Below are 20,606 nucleotides of genomic sequence, written 5' to 3'. Positions count from 1 at the left end.
AGTGTGTGTGTGCGTTTGTGTGTGTGTGTGTGTGTGTGTGTGTGTATGTGTCCTCCAGTTACAATGTTTAGACAGTTGCTTCCAGTTTGTTATATTAACAATGAAATATAGCTATAAACTTCCTGGATTTCATTGCTCACTACCACTATTTAATACCATGTCTTTCCCACTTTTGAGTTATTTACTTATCGGACTTTTCAAATCAACTGGACACATGATTGGCTAAGTTTTTTCGAGAAGTGGACTTGGAACACTTTCATGTCTATATGAAGCTTTATGTTCTCCTCCTCAACAACTCTCAGGGTGTTGTTGATGGCCCAAGCCTTGTTTTAAAATATGGCATTGTTTTTCATCACCAAAAAAACAAAAAAGTTTTCTTGATTTAAATTGCTGTCTTTTTATGACTGGCTAGTCTTTTCTGGTGGATAGAGATTTACTTAACCTTCCCCCTTCTTTTCGCCATAACTCGGATTCATTGAGATGCATGTTTTTACCATTTCTCAGATGGGCTTCCGCTTTGACTTCCACTTTAAACCATCACCCCACTCTTTTTCTCCATGCTTATTCCTGAAAAAGTGAGCTCTCTATCGGATTAAAGGTGGTTCCCGTCAGAGATGTGTGGCTCCCTGTCCAAAGGTCCAAATGAAGAGTAAAGGAAAGATTCCTGTTTCTGGTGGTTACATTTTGTCAGCTTAGAGATCTAGTTATCCGTGTGGCTGCGGTGGAATCTGCAATATCTTGGCTCAGAGTTTCCTTTTTCTGGCTTACTAGGGGAGCCGCAATAGCTGGGGTCACGGCGCTGTGGCCGTTGTCAGGATCCCGGGACTGAGGCAGCCCCTCTCCCCCCTTGTTATTTTGATCTTGCAAACTGGGTCCCAGCTATGCGAACCCTGCACCTGGCGGCCAGGATCGCCCCCCACGTGACGTGTCCCCAGTTCCTCGGCGTCCCTCACTGCTATCAGCTAGCTCCAGTAAGGGTGAGAGCTGGCTTCCACTGCGGTCTTTCCTCCTTCCTCTCCAGGCAGGCCGTCCTTTCCCACTAGTTGTCCCTATACTTTCTCTCCTGTGCTACATAAGCTGAAGGAATTCCTCAGGGTTTCCAGCAGGTACATGGCGCTCTTCTATGTTTGGACCCCTTCAGGGCTTGTAGTGGAAATTTAGGAGGTGGAAAGGAAGAGCTTGGGGGTTCTCCGTATCTAGGGGCTCCCTATCCAGCAGATTCAACTAACTGTGGTTTGAAAATATTCATGAAAAAAACAGTTTCAAAAAGCAACACTTGAATTTGCCATCATTGACAACTACTTACATAGAATTCATGTTGTATTAGATACAGTGAGTAATCCAGAGATGATTTGAAGATATATATAAAGTACATGGGAGGGTGCACATAAGTTCCATGCAAGTCCTATGCCATTTTATACAAGAGGCGTCAGCATCCATGGATGTTGACTTCAGGGGGGAGTCCTGGAACCAGTGCCCCATGGTTACCAAGGGATGACTAGAAGTCCAGGCTCCTTATCCCAGCCTGTCAGGTCCCCATGTGGTCTGAAACCTACCTGTACCACACTTCCCTTGTCACTCTCCTCCAGCCCTGGCAGACTGTCCTTCGATTTTTGAACAGGCCACACTCACTGTGCTTCTTATCTGGCCCCTAGAATTACCCGTTACTTTCTGAGCATGGCTCTGCTTTCACAAAAAGGGCTGCATTGTCAGTAGAGAAGACACTGTGGAATTTCCTTTAAAAACTGAAAATAGACTTAACTCATGATCCAGCCTTCCCACTCCCGGGCATATGTCAGAAAAAAACTCTAATTCAAAAAGTCACATGCACCTCAATGCTCACAGCAGCACTATTTATAATAGCCAGGACATGGCAAAAACGCAAATGTCCGTCGACAGCTGACTAGATAAAGATGTAGTAGTATATTTATACAAAGGAATACTACTCAAACATTAAGAAGAACAAAATAATGTCATTTGCAGCAACATAGATGGATGTAGAGATAGTCATTCTAAGTGAAGTAAGCCAGAAAAAGAGAAGAATGCCATATAGTATCACTTATACAAGTAGACATTCCCAATTGATTAGCCCATAAAAATCTCAAGCTCTGTGTGTTTGAATTTACACTCGCTCAGAACTTGGTTTACTTCTTCAAACAATGGCATGTCCTCTTGTCAATTATAAGTATATTTCTGGGACTGAAATGAAATGTCCTTGCTGGAAAAGATTTGAGAGTTAATCAGTGGAGAGAGAGCAGTTGAAGCCACGGGAATAAATGCCACCCACTGATAGTTTATCAAAGAAAAGGGAAGGAGGGCACTTCTGGTTCAGAAATATGGCAGACCGGAAAATTGAAGACCCACTCACTAAAGACACATAAAAACGTAGGACACAATGCCGCCAATATTTTCTTGGTTTTTTTTTTTTACAGGCATATTTATTGTGGTACGATTCCTGTATAGTAAATTACATATATTTCACATGTACTATTTGATGAATTTGATAGATGTCTACACCCAGAAAAACATCATCGCAATCAAGATAGCTAACATTTCCATAACTCTCCAAGAGGGACACTTTTCCAATTACCATATTTATCCCTTCCCATCCCCTTCTCTCCCTGGTAACCGTAAGTTTGTTTCTCTATGTCTGTGGGTCTGTTTCACTTTTGTAGTTAAGTTCACTTGTGTCTTTTTTTAGATTCCAAATATAAGTGATATTATATGGCATTCTTCTCTTTTTCTGGCTTACTTCACTTAGAATGACTATCTCTACATCCATCTATGTTGCTGCAAATGACATTATTTTGTTCTTCTTAATGTTTGAGTAGTATTCCTTTGTATAAATATACTACTACATCTTTATCTAGTCAGCTGTCGACGGACATTTGCGTTTTTGCCATGTCCTGGCTATTATAAATAGTGCTGCTGTGAGCATTGAGGTGCATGTGACTTTTTGAATTAGAGTTTTTTTCTGACATATGCCCGGGAGTGGGAAGGCTGGATCATGAGTTAAGTCTATTTTCAGTTTTTAAAGGAAATTCCACAGTGTCTTCTCTACTGACAATGCAGCCCTTTTTGTGAAAGCAGAGCCATGCTCAGAAAGTAACGGGTAATTCTAGGGGCCAGATAAGAAGCACAGTGAGTGTGGCCTGTTCAAAAATCGAAGGACAGTCTGCCAGGGCTGGAGGAGAGTGACAAGGGAAGTGTGGTACAGGTAGGTTTCAGACCACATGGGGACCTGACAGGCTGGGATAAGGAGCCTGGACTTCTAGTCATCCCTTGGTAACCATGGGGCACTGGTTCCAGGACTCCCCCCTGAAGTCAACATCCATGGATGCTGACGCCTCTTGTATAAAATGGCATAGGACTTGCATGGAACTTATGTGCACCCTCCCATGTACTTTATATATATCTTCAAATCATCTCTGGATTACTCACTGTATCTAATACAACATGAATTCTATGTAAGTAGTTGTCAATGATGGCAAATTCAAGTGTTGCTTTTTGAAACTGTTTTTTTCATGAATATTTTCAAACCACAGTTAGTTGAATCTGCTGGATAGGGAGCCCCTAGATACGGAGAACCCCCAAGCTCTTCCTTTCCACCTCCTAAATTTCCACTACAAGCCCTGAAGGGGTCCAAACATAGAAGAGCGCCATGTACCTGCTGGAAACCCTGAGGAATTCCTTCAGCTTATGTAGCACAGGAGAGAAAGTATAGGGACAACTAGTGGGAAAGGACGGCCTGCCTGGAGAGGAAGGAGGAAAGACCGCAGTGGAAGCCAGCTCTCACCCTTACTGGAGCTAGCTGATAGCAGTGAGGGACGCCGAGGAACTGGGGACACGTCACGTGGGGGGCGATCCTGGCCGCCAGGTGCAGGGTTCGCATAGCTGGGACCCAGTTTGCAAGATCAAAATAACAAGGGGGGAGAGGGGCTGCCTCAGTCCCGGGATCCTGACAACGGCCACAGCGCCGTGACCCCAGCTATTGCGGCTCCCCTAGTAAGCCAGAAAAAGGAAACTCTGAGCCAAGATATTGCAGATTCCACCGCAGCCACACGGATAACTAGATCTCTAAGCTGACAAAATGTAACCACCAGAAACAGGAATCTTTCCTTTACTCTTCATTTGGACCTTTGGACAGGGAGCCACACATCTCTGACGGGAACCACCTTTAATCCGATAGAGAGCTCACTTTTTCAGGAATAAGCATGGAGAAAAAGAGTGGGGTGATGGTTTAAAGTGGAAGTCAAAGCGGAAGCCCATCTGAGAAATGGTAAAAACATGCATCTCAATGAATCCGAGTTATGGCGAAAAGAAGGGGGAAGGTTAAGTAAATCTCTATCCACCAGAAAAGACTAGCCAGTCATAAAAAGACAGCAATTTAAATCAAGAAAACTTTTTTGTTTTTTTGGTGATGAAAAACAATGCCATATTTTAAAACAAGGCTTGGGCCATCAACAACACCCTGAGAGTTGTTGAGGAGGAGAACATAAAGCTTCATATAGACATGAAAGTGTTCCAAGTCCACTTCTCGAAAAAACTTAGCCAATCATGTGTCCAGTTGATTTGAAAAGTCCGATAAGTAAATAACTCAAAAGTGGGAAAGACATGGTATTAAATAGTGGTAGTGAGCAATGAAATCCAGGAAGTTTATAGCTATATTTCATTGTTAATATAACAAACTGGAAGCAACTGTCTAAACATTGTAACTGGAGGACACATACACACACACACACACACACACACACACAAACGCACACACACACTATCTGGAACAGCAGAGAGGTAAAATATGCTAAATTTATCATTATTGAGGAACAGGATCTAATAGGTTATTTCAGTTTTGATAGTGTTATAGGAATACTGGTCCAATTACATATAAAGTTATGAACTTAGAGATGATTTATAAAAATTTAGAGAGAATTTTCATTAAAAGGCAATATAGCTTCCAAATCATTGAAGAGAAAATTAACAATAAAAAAATTAATCAATCCAGCTAATATGGAGTAACAGAGACCATATTTACCACCCTAAAATAAACCACAAAATGGATACAATATATGAAGCAATGATTTTTAAGAGAGGTGAAAACGATCATCCACTAGGACCCTGTCCTGCCACCACTATACCGAGGCTGCTAGGCCTCCTACTGCCATAACCAATAATGTCCACCAAGAGGTGACATTTCCTTCCTCTGCTCCTACTGCAGAGCCAGTCCTGAGCAGTCCTTTTGCAGGTTTTGGCAGGCAGCTCCCAGAAGTGCTCTCGTGGACCTTGGCCCCTTTTGGCCACCAGCAAAGGGATCAAGGATGAGCATTGAGCCTCCTTACTCATCCAAGATCTAGGAACGTATCTAATTTCTGAGCAGGGCTTCACTCTTCTCTGCTGTCTGGTACTCTCTGCCCGGCTTCCCGTGTCCCCAGTTTGGGCAGCCTGCACGCTGGCCACAGCCCATCAGAATCTGTTCCCCCGCCAAGAGGCAACGCGTGATCTTGAGTAGGGCTCCAGGCCTCTGGAGCAGCGTGGCTTGGACTGCGTCCTGGCCCTGGGTGCGCGAGCTCCATGTCCTTGGTTGAGTCAGTTAACATCTCTAAGCTAAGTTTCTTCATCAGTAAAATGAAGACATATCAATATGGAAAAATAAAGTCAGAATCGGGGGGGAATAAATTTCTAGTGACTGAAGATTTTTTTAATTTTGAATTATACAGCAAAAGACATCATACAAATTTTACTACTTCATAATTCTAAAGGACAGCTTCTACTGTTAAAACTAATGCATGCACATACACACAAACACACGTGCAGACGCACTGACTCTGGCCCACATACATTCCCTACACACACACGTACATGGACTCATGTACCACACACACACATACCATACACACAACCATACACGTCCTCAGACGCACACACACACATAGCATACACACAACCACACACATCCCCAGGCGCGTGCGCGCACAGCCACACACACTCTCACAGTCATGTACCACAAAATTCCCCAGGTGCGTGCGTGCGCACACACACGTCATACACACCTTTGGCGTTATTCTAAATCAATTTACAATTGAGGGTCTCAGTGTCCATTGTTTTATCCGCTCAGAAGATCCTGACTTCGGACCGTGAAGCAGGAGCCCCTCCTCTCTGGAGATGGTCTTTGCCACTTACAGTCTCAGTAGAGCCAACATAAATGCTCTGGACCCTTGGAAGTGCAGGGCCAGAGCATACCTGGGAGCTCACATTCTATATATCTAAACATTTTAAGTGCAGTAGGTTCTAAAGTCCTGCCTTTACAAATATACATTCATTATAAGGGGGAAGGCCAGGTTCAAAATTAGAACAACCAGACTCAGGGGAGTCCTGCAAAGAAAGTGAGTGTGTGGGGAGAGCTGATTCCCAGACTCTGATCACTAGCCTGACCCTTTTCTTCCCAATGCTGGGTCCATCCCTTGCCATAAGTGGCCTTGGATGTGCACAGGGGGACACTCAGATTTCACGTCCGGGCTCTGCCTATAACCTCCATGCAAACAGCTGCCCTTTGGCCTCTCTGTGAGTCCTGGGAATCTGAACTCCGGGGAGAGCCGGTGCAGGCACTAGAAATGGGTCAGGGGCTGCTGAGGCAGGGCATTCGGCGTCCTGGGTTTCTAGAGCATGGGATGGAGCCAATGACCATGTCCCCTTGGCCTTGCTGACTCCACCCGATGGAGGGCGTGGCCAGAGGAAGTGTCAGGGCCAGGGGAACCTTCTGCAGTGCAGGACCCAGGGCAGCGGGGGGCCCGGGTCTAAGGAGAGAAGCCCTAAGGAAAAGTCTGTGGAGGCTGTAAGGTACCTTCATTCCCATTAATTAAAAAAAAACAAAAGCTTACCACAGGCGTGCGGGGGAAGGGTTTTGTTATAACAAGGGAAGGCACTTGCCAAGGTCTGGCCATAGAGGGCTGCTGGGTTTGCCAGGTTGAAGAGGAACCGAGAGGCCGTTTGCCTCCCCTGGGTCTAGACACTGCTTGAATTCTTCCAGGTGACACTTAAATGCAGTGAGACATGGAACTCTCTAAAGTTGTTAAAATATTCATGGTGAGCCATTCAACTCTCTCCTCATTTTTGGCTACGAAAGCACGATAAACACAGGTGGGAATCTCATCAGCCTGTTGGTTGGTTCACTGTCCATCTGGCGCCCCCTCTTGTAGGAGCCTTTATCACATCACCCAGGGCTGACCCATCTCAGGATCACAGCTGATTTTCCACAGGTGGCACCACTTGCTGGTGACATGAAGGAACCATGTTAGCCACTTCCCAAACTCTGAGGCTTCTCCTGGGAGGAGCCTGCAGACACCCAGTCCAGCCTCTGCACAATGATGCTCCTCAGGGTCACTCCCGGCTTGCTGCCCTGGCCTCTAGCTCTGGCCAGAACCTCGCTGAATTGTCGATAAATGTCCCCCATGCACCACGTCTAAGCTTGGGGTCCAGAGGTGACCATGGTTCTTATTTTCTTCCCATCGATGGATTGTTTGATCTTCATGTAATCGTGTTGGCAGCAAGGCCAGTACCACCCTCTTGAGGCCTCCCCGAGCCGCCTCTTTCTATAACTGTCCTAGCGCCCCAGGGGATCGGGTCTGAAGCCTGGCACTCAGACACGAGGATGACAGCTGGAGAGACAGGAATCCACTCCTGCTGTGGCTTCTGCTGAGGCTCGATGTGGCCATACAAATGGATCCCACAGGCCCTGACTTCACTTGACTCGCTTCAGGGATGCTCCCACACTGCCCCGTTCCCCCCCAGAGACAGAGGGCTTTCTGCTTGTTCCCGAAGGCCCCACCCCCGAGGGGGCACTGGGTCCAGTGGAGCGTCCAGCCTGGTTCCCCGCCAGCCCTTAGGGCTTTGGTGGGGCCTGGAACATCAACTACCCTCCCCTTAGGGGCCCGTTTGTCCTTTCCAGCCAACAGACCTAGGTCATAAGCACTTTAACTCACCTGAGGGTGTTTTCCTCACTTCAGGGGCAGTGAGGACGGGGCTTCTTCACACTCCAAGTGCCCCAGGTCTGGATGCAGACAGTCTGGCTCTCCCCCAAGTCCTGCAGTTCCCGGCCACACCTGCTGCTGGTCACAGTCTGTGCTGTGTTCTCTTCCAGGACAAGGGGTGCACTCTGACCCCCGCCCCGCCCCCACCAGCGGTGGCAGAGGCGGCGGACAGGCAGGTGAGCTGGGGCCTGAGACCGTGCCCGCAGATCAGTGCCCCAGAGGCCGCTGGAGACTAGAGGGGCCACGGGGCAGAAGGCAGCATGGGATGGGAGGAGGAGGAAGGTTCAGGATAAGGAGATGAAAGGGGGAACGGATAGCACTGTGAGGACCTCGGCCATGAAAGGGAAGAGAAATCACAGTGACAGCTGGAGCGGTGTCGGCGTTAAAAGCTGTGGGCTGTTTTTTTATATTTTATTAATTACCAATATATATTGACAGATTTCTTATTTTATTAAAGATTATGTTCCATGTCATATAACAGGATAGAGTATGTTATTATTTATTAAATAATACATAATAGAAGATATACTAGCATATTATCTTCTGTTTATTTATTAGCAGATAGTATATAATGCATATGTAGGTGTTTATATACATAATATATTATTCATGCATCTATATAATATATAACCCATAACAAATAATGTAAGATTATGATTAATATATAATATAACAAGATTACATAACAATAATGATGTAATATTACCCATTGTATGTCTTCGTTCATGACACATTCTCATCTTATTTGCCTGTCAGAATTATTTATGTATTAAAATTAATATTATAAGACACAGTTATGAACCTATCACCCAGCATCATAACAGGAATATTGACAGTGACATACTGTGTCCTCTTTACCTATCCTGCTCTTGGCCTCTTCTCACAGGAAGTAACCAGCATCCTGAATCCTGGCTTACCCTTGCCTTGTGTTACTTTCACACACACAACATTTAAGATCAGTTAAAACAAATGAACTGCAGGTACATGCAATGAAGTGGATGAATCACACACTCCATGTTAAATTGAAAAAGTAACCCCTAGAAGGTAGCCGATAGTGTGCTATGCTTTTAACTGTGTGTATATATGTCAACTAAACTCACTGAATTAAGAACAACTACAGCTACAGTCCAGGTGGGAAAGGGACAGATAAAAGGTGAGGTGAGCAGATTTGCTGCAGGTGAGCGAGTTCCTTTCCAGTGACATGTCATTCTCTCTGAAGCAGGAGGCATGACCATCTGCTGGGAGTCAGGGAAGAGACAGAGGGAAGGTTAGAGGTGTGCAGAGAGCAGAGAATGTTGACACCACTGAGTGATAAGTGGGGAAATGTGCTCACTATAGAAATCCTGGAGGATTGCCTGGCAGCGGCAACATGGTGGGCATTGATTTGTAGTCTTGGAAATCTGTGCTGGGAGAGCCTGCTGCCTGCAGGCTCAGAACAAGTAGAGCTGGGTGAACCGAGATGGAAGTCGGCCTGGTGAGGAACTGAAAAGGTCAAGGCTCAAGGGCGTTTTGTCTGTCATAAAGAGAGTGCTGACTGTGGATGCAGAGCTGGAAGGTGGGGAAGTGGAAGTAAGAGGAACGTGGACAGGCAGGAAAGCAGAGGAGTCAGCGCATGATGCCCCAGTGAGGGTGAAGGAGGGCCAGGGAGGCTGGTGGAGAAGAAGCTGGACGGCTAGAGGTGGGCACTTAAAGGAGAGAGGCTGGACCTGGGGTGGAGACACGCCCGGGTATGAGCCCGGGGGTAGGGTGAATGGGGGGTGGCTGGCTCAGGCTGATGGAGAAGAAGACCCTACAATGACCATACTGGGAGGTGGAAGGAGAATGAACTTTGACGTCTTGATGGTAGGAGGCGAGGCAATACAGAGCTGGTGGTCCAGGTGCTCCTGACTGAGGCAGATGAGCAGGGAGGCCAGGGTGGCAGGCACTGCTAGGAAAGGATCTGGGTTTTCCATGTGCTCCCACGAGGGGAGGAGCAATCATCTGAAGGTGGAAAGTGAGCACAAGGAGGCCAACCCAGGCTCCTGATCAAACGGGGTTGTGAAGGTGCAAAGCGTCAACTCCAGTGATGGTGGCCCAGGAAGCAGGGACCACGGGTGAAGTGAGGGGACACTCAGAGAAGAGAGGGAGAAGAGTCTTCTGGGTGTAGGGGGAAGAGAGGCCCGAGGACAAAGGAGCACAGAGGCACAGTGATGAGGATGGACTGGCTCTATGGTGACACTGCAGGGATGGCTGGATCTTTGTCCTGAGGGCTTAGGTTGGGGGGAATACTGGCCTCATGAGGATCCCCCTGTCAGCAGCCTGGACAGAGGCTCTCGCTCCTGAGAGCTGTGTGGCCACCACTGTTCCCGGAGGGGCTCTGCCTCCATCTTCTCTTATCAGACTTTCCTGCCCAGCCCCCGACCGCCAGCGAGGGAGCCTGGGCCTCGCAGCTGTTTGCCGTGGAGGGACACAGGCTCCTCGGAGGAGCAGGCGGATCTTACTTTGCTCCGTAACCCAGGGCCTAGCAAAGCGCCAGCCCATGTGTGGGCCATGTAGGGGCTCGGACACTTACTATACTAACTCAAAGCAGTAGAATTGCAGAGCTGGAGGAAGTGACCACTGAGCTCACAGAGTTCACTGCCCACACCCCCATTCTACAGATGAGGAATCAGAGACCAAGCAGTGAAGCAGCCTTGGCCAAGGTCACACTGCTCGTAAATGCTGGCCTGTGTCGGGCATGCCAAGTGATGAGCTGCAGTGAAGGGGCTGAGAGGGGTCTCTGGGGCCAGAGAGCTCGGGTTCAAGTCCCAGCTCTGCCATTTATTAGCCGTGTGATTAATGAATGTCCTTACCTTTAAAGTGGAACTCATAGTGGTGCCAACTCATTGGGTTGTCATGAACACAGCGTTCCTGGAACAGCAGGACAGAGTACTGTAAGGGTTTGCTGTTGCTTTGGTTATGATTATTATCACCAAGTGAACCCTGAAATGAAGAACAAAGGCAGCAAGAATTTTTATTTTAAAGGAGTTTCAAATCCTCTGATGAATGCTTCATTTCATCTATTCAAGTTTTCATTTGACCCTTATTAACAACTACACAATGGATGACTTTTGAGGCAATCTTGCTTCATGTCTTTAATTCTCACTAACGACACAGGCTATTTAACAGGCAGCAGTTTCTTTTCCAGGAAGAGGGACAAAAAGTTAAAAATGACTCAGTGCCTCTCGGTCCCCAGTGAGTTGGTTGTGACCTGTCAACCCAGCTTTGGGGAAGTGCCCGCTCCCCCTGGGCCCACTGAGCTGCCCCGCAGCATCCAAGGGGTGCCGTACCCCCACACGAATCCAGTCTCTTGGTTCCTATCTTTGCTTCAGATCCCTCAAGGACTGCCCATGCCCCAGGGCCCCATCTGCCCCACCAGCCTTGGCTGCTGGACTCCAGGACACCATCCTGGGTCTCAACCATCCCCTGTTCCTATGACCGCCCCACTACTCTACATTTTGTCCTTCAAGTGTGGGCTCCTGTGGCTCGCCACACAGCAGGGGTCTCCCCGTCCTCCACCTTGGGTAACTGCATCGTCCTGCACGGTGCCTAGGGAACCCGTGTGGAGGCAGGAAGAATACAGAACAACAGGTGCTCAGAGGGGCTGCCTTTCCCACTGCAGGGGCCCTAGAGAGCTTTCTCCCAGCTGGTTATTCACAGGCGCTGAAGCTGTGGAATCTCGATCTCACCAATTTAAAGGGCATCATCACTAATTACAAAAGCAATCATTTCTTCAGTAGCAAAAGGAGAAAAGACTTTGTGTTCCCCACCTCCAACTGTTTTCCTCCACCTTCAGATGTTTCTCATCTCTGGGCAAGGGTAGAGTGCAACTCACAGAATATTATTTTTCAATGTCTTTTCCCACTCTGAAGATTGCTTTCCCAGAACCGATGAAGGCTAGAATGGTTTAGCTTCCCTGGACTGAGGATTCAGAGGCCTGGGGGGAAGGGGGGAGGGGGAGGTGAGATAACTCAGCAATATTGAACCTAACAGAGACATTAAAAGGTTCTATTCTAAACAGAAAGGAAGCAGGATGCTATAGAAACAGGAAAACCATAGTTGGAAATGCAAAAACGAGTTGCAAGAGAATAAACATAAAGATGTAAAAATGAAAAAGGACATCAAAATAAAAAAAGTTGGGAATGGGAGAGGGGAGCAAGAAAATGTAGATTTTTTTCTTTCTTTTTTTTTCTTCGTTATTCTTAGGATGTGTTGGAGCCTACGTGATTATCAGTCTAAAGGAAATAGATATAGTAATGGGCTGATATATTTGAAGAATAAGATAACCACAAATCAAAAGCATACAATAGAGTCGCAAAAAAACCAAAAAGAAACAAACTCAAAATGGCTTAAAGACTTAAATATTACACACGACACTATAAACTTCTCACAAGAAAACATAGGCAAAACATTATTTGACATACATCTCAGCAATGTTTCTGTAGGGCAATCTAAGCAACCCAAGCAACAGAAATAAAAGCCAAAATAAATAAATGAGACCTAATTAAACTTATAAACTTTTGCACAGCAATAGAAACCATAAGTAAAACTAAAAGACAACCTATGGAATGGGAGAAAATATTTGCAAAAGATGAGACTGACCATGGCTTAATTTCTAGACTATATAAATAGTTCATACAACTTAATAAGAAAAAAATAAACAACCGAATCCAAAAATGGGCAGAACAACTAAACAAGCAATTCTCCAATGAAGACACACAGATGGCCAATAGGCATATAAAAAATGCTTAATATCGTTCAATTATCAGAGAAATGCAACTCAAAACTACAATGTTATCATTTCACACCAGTCAGAATGGCCATCATTCAAAAGTCCACAAACCATAAATGCCGGAGAGGCTGTGGAGAAAAGGAAACCCTCCTACATTGTTGGTGGGAATGTAGTTTGGTGCAGCCACTGTGGAAAACAGTATGGAGATTCCTCAAAAGACAAAAAAAAAAAAAAAGGCTTATCACCTAATCCAGCAATCCCACTCCTGGGCATATATCCAGAGGGAACCTTCATTCCAAAAGATACCTGCACCCCAATTTTCACAGGAGCACTGTTTACAATGGCCAAGACCTAGAAGCAACCTAAACATTCACTGACAAATGACTGGAAAAAGATGTGGTATTTAGATATAACAGAATATTACTCAGTCATAACAAAGAAGGAAATAAGGCCATTTACAGCAACATGGATGGAACTGGAGATTATCTCAATAGGTGAAATAAGTTAGACAAAGACTAGTATCATATGATATCATTTATATGTGGAATTTTTAAAAACATGATACAAATGGACTTATCTATAAAACAAAAAACAGACTCACAGGCTTATAAAACAAACTTAGGTGTTTGGGATTAACAGATACAAATTACTATATGTAAAACAGACAAACGACAAGGATTCACTGTAGAACACAGGGAAGAATATTCAGTATCTTGCAACATATAATGGAAAAGAACCTGAAAAAGAATAGACTATGTATATGTACAACTGAATCACTATGCTGCATACCTGAAACTAACAAAACAGCTGTATAACTGAAACTAACAAAACATTGTAAATCAATCACATTTCAATTTAAAAAAAATTGATAAGCTCTAAATACCTTTATTCAAAGAAAATCTTGAACTCTTCCCTCTTACAAAATTTAAAATGGGTAGCTTGAGCAGGACCAAATTATACTGGATGGGCAGTTACATATCTTCTCCAGCACGTGGCCCATGTTACACACACATCGTGTTTTCCTACAGGTAAGAACAGCCCTGAGTGCACAGCGAGCGACTCTTTCTGGGACAAGGGCCTCTGTGGCAGTGGCCTCCTTGTCACCGCTCCATCTCACCAGGAGGCCAGGGTTTTCAGAGGGGAGGGGACATAGAGCTCATACACTTCAAATTGACTTCCCGAAAAAACTATGGAAAAACCAAATTCACCTGCAGTGAAGGAAACATGAGCAGGGCCCCTAAGCAGACCGACAAGTCCAAAGTAAGATGGCCCGATGTTCAGATCGGAACCAGAACAAAGACCACCTGGCCCCAGTTAAATGACCACCACCTCACCTGCAATGAACTGCTCGTACTCAATGTCAGGGATGTTTCTGTTGAGACTTGGGAGGTCAAAGGAGTCGGACCAGGGATCGGGGCTCTGCCAGTGGTAGAGGTGGCCCCAAGGGAATTGCACCAGTACCGGCTCCTCCATCTTCAGCAGGGTCTTCAGGAGGAAGGCAATGTGGATGCAGACGTTCCTACGGAGGTTGAAGCCCTCTGGAGGGTTGAAGTCACACAGAAGGTACCTGGCAGGGAGCAAAGGAGAGCGGGTCTTCAGGGCCAGGCCTCTGCACAGGAATCCAGGCTTAGATAGAACAGATACAACGGGAATCCCTGCACAGCCCATGGCCTAGACTCCAGACACGTTCAGCAGCTTCTGGTTTGTAAAGTGGAGGCACTGCCCATCCATCTCCATGTGGCCAATTACTTCAAGTCCGGGAGCAGTTGCGGAAGACATCTTGGCATCCGTCTAACACCACTAAGCACCCGACTAGCATCTGAGCACCCGTTCTCCAGGGGCTCTCAAACTTCTTGTTCTACAGAACCCTATACACTCTTAACAATTACTGAGAACTCCAAAAGGCTGCTATTTATGTGAGTTTAATCTATCAATATTTCCTGTGTTAGAAGTTAAACAAGAAGTTAGAAAAAGTGTATGAATTCACTTAAAAATATTAACAATCTACTGTAAGTTACCATTAATACTCTTAAACAAAATATAATTCTATTTTTCAAAAGAAAAATCATTAGTGAGAAGAATAGCAGTGATTTTAATTTCTGCAAATCTCTTTTGGACTGGTGAGAGCTGAATTCTCCTATCTGCCTCTGCATTCCCTGTTTTGTGATATCGCAGGCCAGGTTTTCGCTGGAAAACCCCGCAGGAACTCGGGAGAGCAAGAGTGTGCAAAAGGCAGGTGACATCCCGGCGTTTCTATGAAAATGGTCTTGCACCTCAGGGGCCTTGGATACACTTTGATAACTGTTGCCCTATCCAAGGCGAGACTCTTCTACACAAGAGCCAGGCAAGGGTCCTGGATTCTGTAATGAGTTACCGCCACCACACCCCTCCCTTCTCTGTGTGTTTCTCACAAACTCCATTACTGCAGATGAGGATGTAATCCTCAACTGGGGCCTCTAATTCCAGAAGACTGCTAACTTCAAGAGGGAGGGTCCCATCTACCATCCCTACACCCCGCATAGTTTATTTTGAGTCAAGCCTTAGATAACTGCTTATCGGCACTGACCCTTGTGTCTTATTCCTGAGGTTGACTGAAGGAACCAACATCTGGATGGAACTGAAATTTCCCTGCAGAGAAACAAGACTGATAAGCCACCCCATTCCAACATCTGATTCTGGGGCTCTTCAAAACCCGGGTAAGGCCCCGCTTCATCTATGATGGGTCCTCCGCCTGCCCTTCCCGGGGGGTTCTGGGAGGCCGCGGCCACCAAGGGAGACCCAGACTCGCGGCCCCAGCCCCAGGGCCTGAGGGGGAGGAAAGCTTGAGGCTGTGCCCAAGCCCTGCCCCGCCCCGCCCCAACACGCTCCCCGGCACCACAGCCCTCCCCGGCCACCGCCCCAACCCCGATCCCACCCCGGTTCATGTCCGCCGGCCCCACCGACGGCACGGACGTACGTTTACCGTCTGTGGGACGCCGCCCCAGACAGGATGTCGGCCGCCGACTGACCAGGCCAGAACTAGTCGCCCGGCCGAGCAAGCCGCCATCCCCAGCAGCAAGCACCGCCATGGTCCCGGGCAGCTGCACACTTCCGGAGCCCGCTACCCGCCCCAGAAGTGCACGCCGGCCCGCGCAGAGCGTGGCGCCTGTAACCATGGCAACTCCGCGGGGCCCTCCCCTAGCGCTTGCGTCGTGCGTCCTCCCGAGTCTAGTTGTGCGAGGGCAGAACTTGCGGAGCCAATGGGAGCCAGGGCACAGCCAGGACGGGGGTGGGGGGAGGCTTATGGGACAGCTGGGCGGGGCCGGGGAGGGCAGGGCCGCGCGGAAGTCCTGACCTGCATGTGGCGCCGGCCGGAGGCTGGGGTGTTGCTGCCAACAGTGGGCGGGGCAGCGGGGCAGCGAGGCGGGGGCACCCTCACCTGTCCGTGTGTGGGGATCAGCCTGGGCTCCGTGGCCTCCGCTTGCACCGGACGTGGACCCAGGCTACCGGTGGGCAAGAAAGAGGACTGAGCCCAGGCACTCACGGCTGGCCAGGTAGGGCACCTGAAGTGCAGATCCGCCAGGCCCGCTGCCGGCCTTGAATACGCGCTGCTAGGCAGTTTCCAAGAAGACGGGATCTGTCATAAGAGGGGAGGTAGGGCTTGGGTGCCAGATGTCGGGTTGGGTGCAGTCTCACAGGAGAGCCACGGTGAGAGGGCGCAGAGCGGCCCCTGTGTTGGCGGGGCTAAGAGTTTGCGGTATAGGGTCGGGGTGATGTGTGCCTTTCTCTGTGGTCTCCTCACTCCAGAGCAAGGGGCTCTGCTTCCCCCCTCCCCTCACTGCACTCCCTGCCTTCCCCAGCACCACCTGGGGTGTGGTCATGTCGAGGCAGGGAAGGCCCAGGGAAGGGGCTCATTCAGGGGCAGGGGCCACTCTGCAGGGATGCTGGACCTGACAGCAATGCAGTGCTTCGGAACTCCCCTGGGCTGGGTTTCTAACCAGTGGGATGGAAGGGCCTTTCCTTCCTGGGGTGCATTTGGGGGAACTAGATACGTCATGAATGTCAGCCCTGAAAATGGAGGCTGCGCTACATCCATTCTTGGAAAGAAAAATCAGGCCCTTCCAGCCCAGGTGACTCAGAAAGTCAGTCAGCAATGTTCGGGGTCCCCAGTTTAGGCTTTCAATTAGAGCTGAGCGGCTCAGGAGGCCAGATCCCTGTCCGTGGCTCCAGGAGTAGGCTTTCTGCTGGGGGACAGGATCCTCACAAACACCTGTGTCTTTGTGGGTCACTCCCCTCTGACAAGCAGGGAGGCAGGGTGCAGTTGTGGGAAATCGTGTTTCCATGAGGAGAGGGCCACCAAGTGGTGGGGGCACAGGAGACAGTGATAAAGAGTCCCGCAGCCTTTCTGGAATCAAAAAACTGGCAAATGTGAAAAAGTGCATAATTTGTTTTATTGAACAGGCTGCTTATGTACGTTTGGAGGGCCAGGTTCAAGGACTCTGCATCCCTCCAGGACAATAGCCTCAAGAGAAGAACAGACAGAGCAGGAAGAGATGTGGGGTTTCTCCCAGGAAAGAGGCAGAACAGGGATTTCTGCAGATTTGCAAGGAGACCCCGACCGCTGAGCACGGGGTTACAACCCCACGTGACCCTTGTCGTGTTTGGCTTGGGCTCTGGGTCTGGCCTGATCATGTATTCTTCCAGCTGAGTTCCAGAAATTCAGAGGGTAGACTTAGAGAGGCTGCGTTTGGAACCCGGTGTGGAGACGGAGGGTCCTTTATCCTGAGTCCCCTCAGCCTAATCACTGTAGCTGAGTTCAAACACCACCCAGGCCCCCAGGGTGGCCGTGGAGGGAGAGCAAGCCTGGCAGGTGACCCAGGGGTCCCACTGCTGTGCCCCTCCCTTATCTTTGTTCCCTTTCACCCCGGAAGGTGTGATTGTCTCATGTCATGGTGACAAGCCATCTCTCTTCTCTGTCAGGTGGGATCCCCACCCCCACTCAGCCTTCTTTCTGCATGGATGCTGAAGGACCAGGCTCACTTGAAGTTCTGAGTTTGAGCAGTAAGGTGGAAACAAAGAAACCAATGGAAACAAAGAAACAAGTCATTGTGGCAAAGCTCCCCACCACAGAGAAGCTGCCCTGAGTGGAAGGGAGGGTGTGGGCATGCCCATTTGTTTCGTGTCTCCCAGTGCTCTTCGCTTTCTTATTGCAGACCTGCATGGTTACAACAAAATGATCTGCAAAACTGAAAATATTTAGTCTCTGGCTTTTACAGAAAAGGCTGACCAGCCTCTGGTTCCCGTACCGGTCAACTGATTGGAGTACCTTTCCAGTTTGGAAACATCTGGGCAGGCCCAGGTTTGCAAAATTCTTTAAGAGTAGTTATGGAGTTTTGCTTCTAAACATTTTTATGGCTGTATACTTCTGAGCTGAGGTTGTGCTGTGTAATTCTGAGCCGGGATTTTCTCAAACTGTTTCTTATTTCTTATACCGGACACCCCTAAATTCCAAGGGGAATGGGATGTTAAGGAAGCCATGGAGTTTAGGAAAAAGATACAGATTTCATTTCCATTTAAGCATCGATGTATCTCCATCCTAGGCAGTATCGGTTCTGTGGTATTGATAGGGGAACTAAATAGCAACCAAATTTATAGAAAATAGTGGGTCATTGGGTACACAAGTTCTTCTTTTCAACATTTTTGTAGTGTTTGCAGTTTAAGATGACCGTTCCTGAGAAACAGGCAGCCTCTTAGAATGAAATAGCATTTTCCCTGAACCATACTCAATTTTTATTTCGTGGACAGCTGGAAGGGCAATCACACATCCAACACTTGGGGACCTCAAAGATAAAACGTAACTTTCTGAGAGCACACTCCCCCCGTCTCCCTCTGCTCTTTTCACTGTCCCATTGTCCCTGAAGTCTCTTTCATATCTTCTGTTCATGACTCCAGTAACTATTCCTTCTCGTCCCTCAGCTGGTAAGTTTACTTTTCTACTTTGACCAAGCAAACTGAAGCCAAGAGAAAAGAACTTTCACCAGCAACTCCCAGCACATCCGCTCGCCTTCTGATGTCTGTGACCTCACTCTCGCTGCCCCACCTCTTATTACAGGTGACATCGAAAGCCAGGTCATCCAAAAGTCACCAGGGGGCCCATCCATACAATCTTCTCCGGGCTGTCACTCCCACATCCATCCTCTCTGTCACTACCTCATCTATTTTGTTCTACTGCTAGTTGGCTCCTATCAGTATATAAAAGTCCATCCTCTTAAAAGAAACAAACAGCACTCCTTGACTCTAATTGGCCCCCACCAATTGCCACCCCATGTCTTTGCAGCAAATCTTTAATGAGTCGTTTAAACTCACTGTCTGCATATTCTCTTGAGCCATTCCCTTTTGCACCCACTCTGGCTTTTCCCCTGATCCCTCGCTCTATGGAAACTGCGCTGTCAAGGCCATCAGTGACCCCACGTTGCTAAATATAGTGGTCAGTTTTTAGTCTTCATCATGCATGGCCCTTTGGCAGCATTTGACCCGGCTCTTCCATTTCTCCTCCCCCGTGTTCCTGCTTCACTTGGCCTCCAGCCCATCGCTCTGCTTTCGATCCACTGGCTGGTCTTTTGCCAACGTCTCCTCTTTTTCCCAAATATTTTCTGCGAATGTGCCTCGGAGTTGGGTCCTGGGTCTCTCCTCTATCTCACTGCTATACTTTTGGTAGAAGCAACCAGAATTGGAAATTGACATGCCATCAATTTCTCGATTTGTCCAAAACTCCCTGATTGGCCTTTTCCATTTGGAACTCTCTCCCTGATACTCATATTCTTTTTCTTTCATTCATCTTGCTTTCACATTCTTACGTATGTTCTACTGTGTAAATTACTTTTCCAAATTTTGAATCAGTCCATACATATCATGTGAAATGCTCAGATCTCTATTAATTCCACTAAGATGCTTATTCTACCTTAGAACCTTTCTGCATTTCTGTATTTATGTCAATAAAGTGAATAGTATTTCTACAAGCCTCATAGTTAAACAGTGTGTTTGTTTGGGGCTATTATGTAACATGAAATAATGATACATCAACATAGTCCTTTTTCATTTAATTTTATGTAACACCAAGATGAGGATTTTGCACTGAAGACTCTTTCGTTGAAATTTTACCTACGTTACGGACAGTCAGTTTTTGTGAAAGCCCTCATTTCTCCCCTTTTCTGATATATTTTCCATTTGGCTATTATAACATATACCTTGGCATGAAATAAAATTCCAAATCCATTCACATAATAAAATTAATACATTTAAATTATATTTTTTAATGTTAAAAAGAAAGAAAAAAAAAAAGACCAGACTCCTCTACCTATTAGGCATTTCTGTGGCAATATCTAATAGACTCCTTAATCATGATATTGAAGAACTGAGCTGATTCCAGCCCCTTTCCACCTGCTCAGCCCCATTTTGTCCCATCTCCTGTGGATGGAGAGGACATCCATGCCATTTTCCAGGTCCAGATGTTGGAACCATGTTCTTTCTCTCTCTTTCTCTTACACACACACAGACAGCAAATCCAGCTTGTTAGAAAATTCTGGCTACTCTGAATTCATTAACCACGTACTCCCTGTTCCCCGCCCTCCTAGGAGCCACTTTCAGCCCCTTGTTGGACACAAAATAGCCTACTACTTCCATCTTTGCTTTTCTACAATCTCATCCACACAGAGTCAGAGGGAGCCTATAAAAGCATACATTTGAGGGGGTGGGTGTAGCTCAGTGATACAGTGCATGCTCAGCATGCATGAGATCCTGGGTTCAAACCTCAGCACCTTCACTAAAATAAATAAATTAACCTCCTCCCAAGA

The 20,606-nt window shown here is 47.2% G+C and overlaps 2 protein-coding genes across 63 annotated transcripts in view; one reads left to right on the top strand and one right to left on the bottom strand.

Annotated features, from left to right (window-relative positions):
* Nucleotides 1-4,773: 4,773 nt before the first annotated feature.
* On the bottom strand, nucleotides 4,774-15,974 carry LOC141578439 (GDP-fucose protein O-fucosyltransferase 2-like). 15 transcript variants are annotated; one of them, XM_074368888.1, is made up of 6 exons: nucleotides 15,731-15,974; nucleotides 15,341-15,402; nucleotides 14,109-14,341; nucleotides 11,878-11,979; nucleotides 10,856-10,985; nucleotides 4,776-9,259 (listed from the first exon to the last, which is right to left on the bottom strand). In XM_074368888.1, exons 1-4 carry the CDS (start codon nucleotides 15,818-15,820, stop codon nucleotides 11,972-11,974), a joined length of 393 nt encoding a protein of 130 aa, XP_074224989.1. In that variant the 5' UTR covers nucleotides 15,821-15,974; the 3' UTR covers nucleotides 4,776-9,259; nucleotides 10,856-10,985; nucleotides 11,878-11,971. The 15 variants fall into 15 exon arrangements, 13 of the variants coding, with proteins under 13 accessions (XP_074224982.1, XP_074224990.1, XP_074224981.1 ...); XM_074368886.1 differs by having other exon boundaries at nucleotides 4,778-9,259; nucleotides 11,813-11,979; XM_074368879.1 differs by lacking the exon at nucleotides 11,878-11,979 and having other exon boundaries at nucleotides 4,781-7,266; nucleotides 7,977-9,948; nucleotides 10,856-10,913.
* Nucleotides 15,975-16,169: 195 nt separating this feature from the next.
* The window catches only part of LOC141578437 (uncharacterized), a 511,397-nt gene continuing 506,960 nt past the window's right edge, over nucleotides 16,170-20,606 (top strand). For 37 of the 48 annotated variants that reach the window (XM_074368867.1, XM_074368840.1, XM_074368846.1 and 34 more), the window contains exon 1: nucleotides 16,314-18,112. Coding sequence is in view for 6 of the 48 variants with exons in the window: in XM_074368876.1 (XP_074224977.1) it covers nucleotides 18,824-18,865 (42 nt within the window). In the remaining 42 variants the exon portion in view is untranslated. The other 11 variants (XM_074368876.1, XM_074368873.1, XM_074368874.1 and 8 more) reach the window with 6 other exon arrangements.

The sequence above is a fragment of the Camelus bactrianus genome, chromosome 8 (assembly GCF_048773025.1).
Source record: "Camelus bactrianus isolate YW-2024 breed Bactrian camel chromosome 8, ASM4877302v1, whole genome shotgun sequence".
In the NCBI taxonomy this organism is placed as follows: Eukaryota; Metazoa; Chordata; class Mammalia; order Artiodactyla; family Camelidae; genus Camelus; species Camelus bactrianus.
Note: the sequence above shows the minus strand (reverse complement) of the source record. Positions and strands in the feature narration are given on the sequence as shown.

What these genes read in the sequence shown, in the direction of transcription:
- LOC141578439 (XM_074368881.1), bottom strand. Translation starts at nt 15,820, where the DNA reads ATGGCGGCTTGCTCGGCCGGGCGACTAGTTCTGGCCTGGTCAGTCGGC. An exon ending in GCGTCCCACAGACGGTAAAC is followed by an intron (nt 15,403 to 15,730) that starts GTACGTCCGTGC and finishes GTTTCTCTGCAG; the next exon opens with GGAAATTTCAGTTCCATCCA. An exon ending in CTCAGGAATAAGACACAAGG is followed by an intron (nt 14,342 to 15,340) that starts GTCAGTGCCGAT and finishes GCTCCCTGCCAG; the next exon opens with GTACCTTCTGTGTGACTTCA.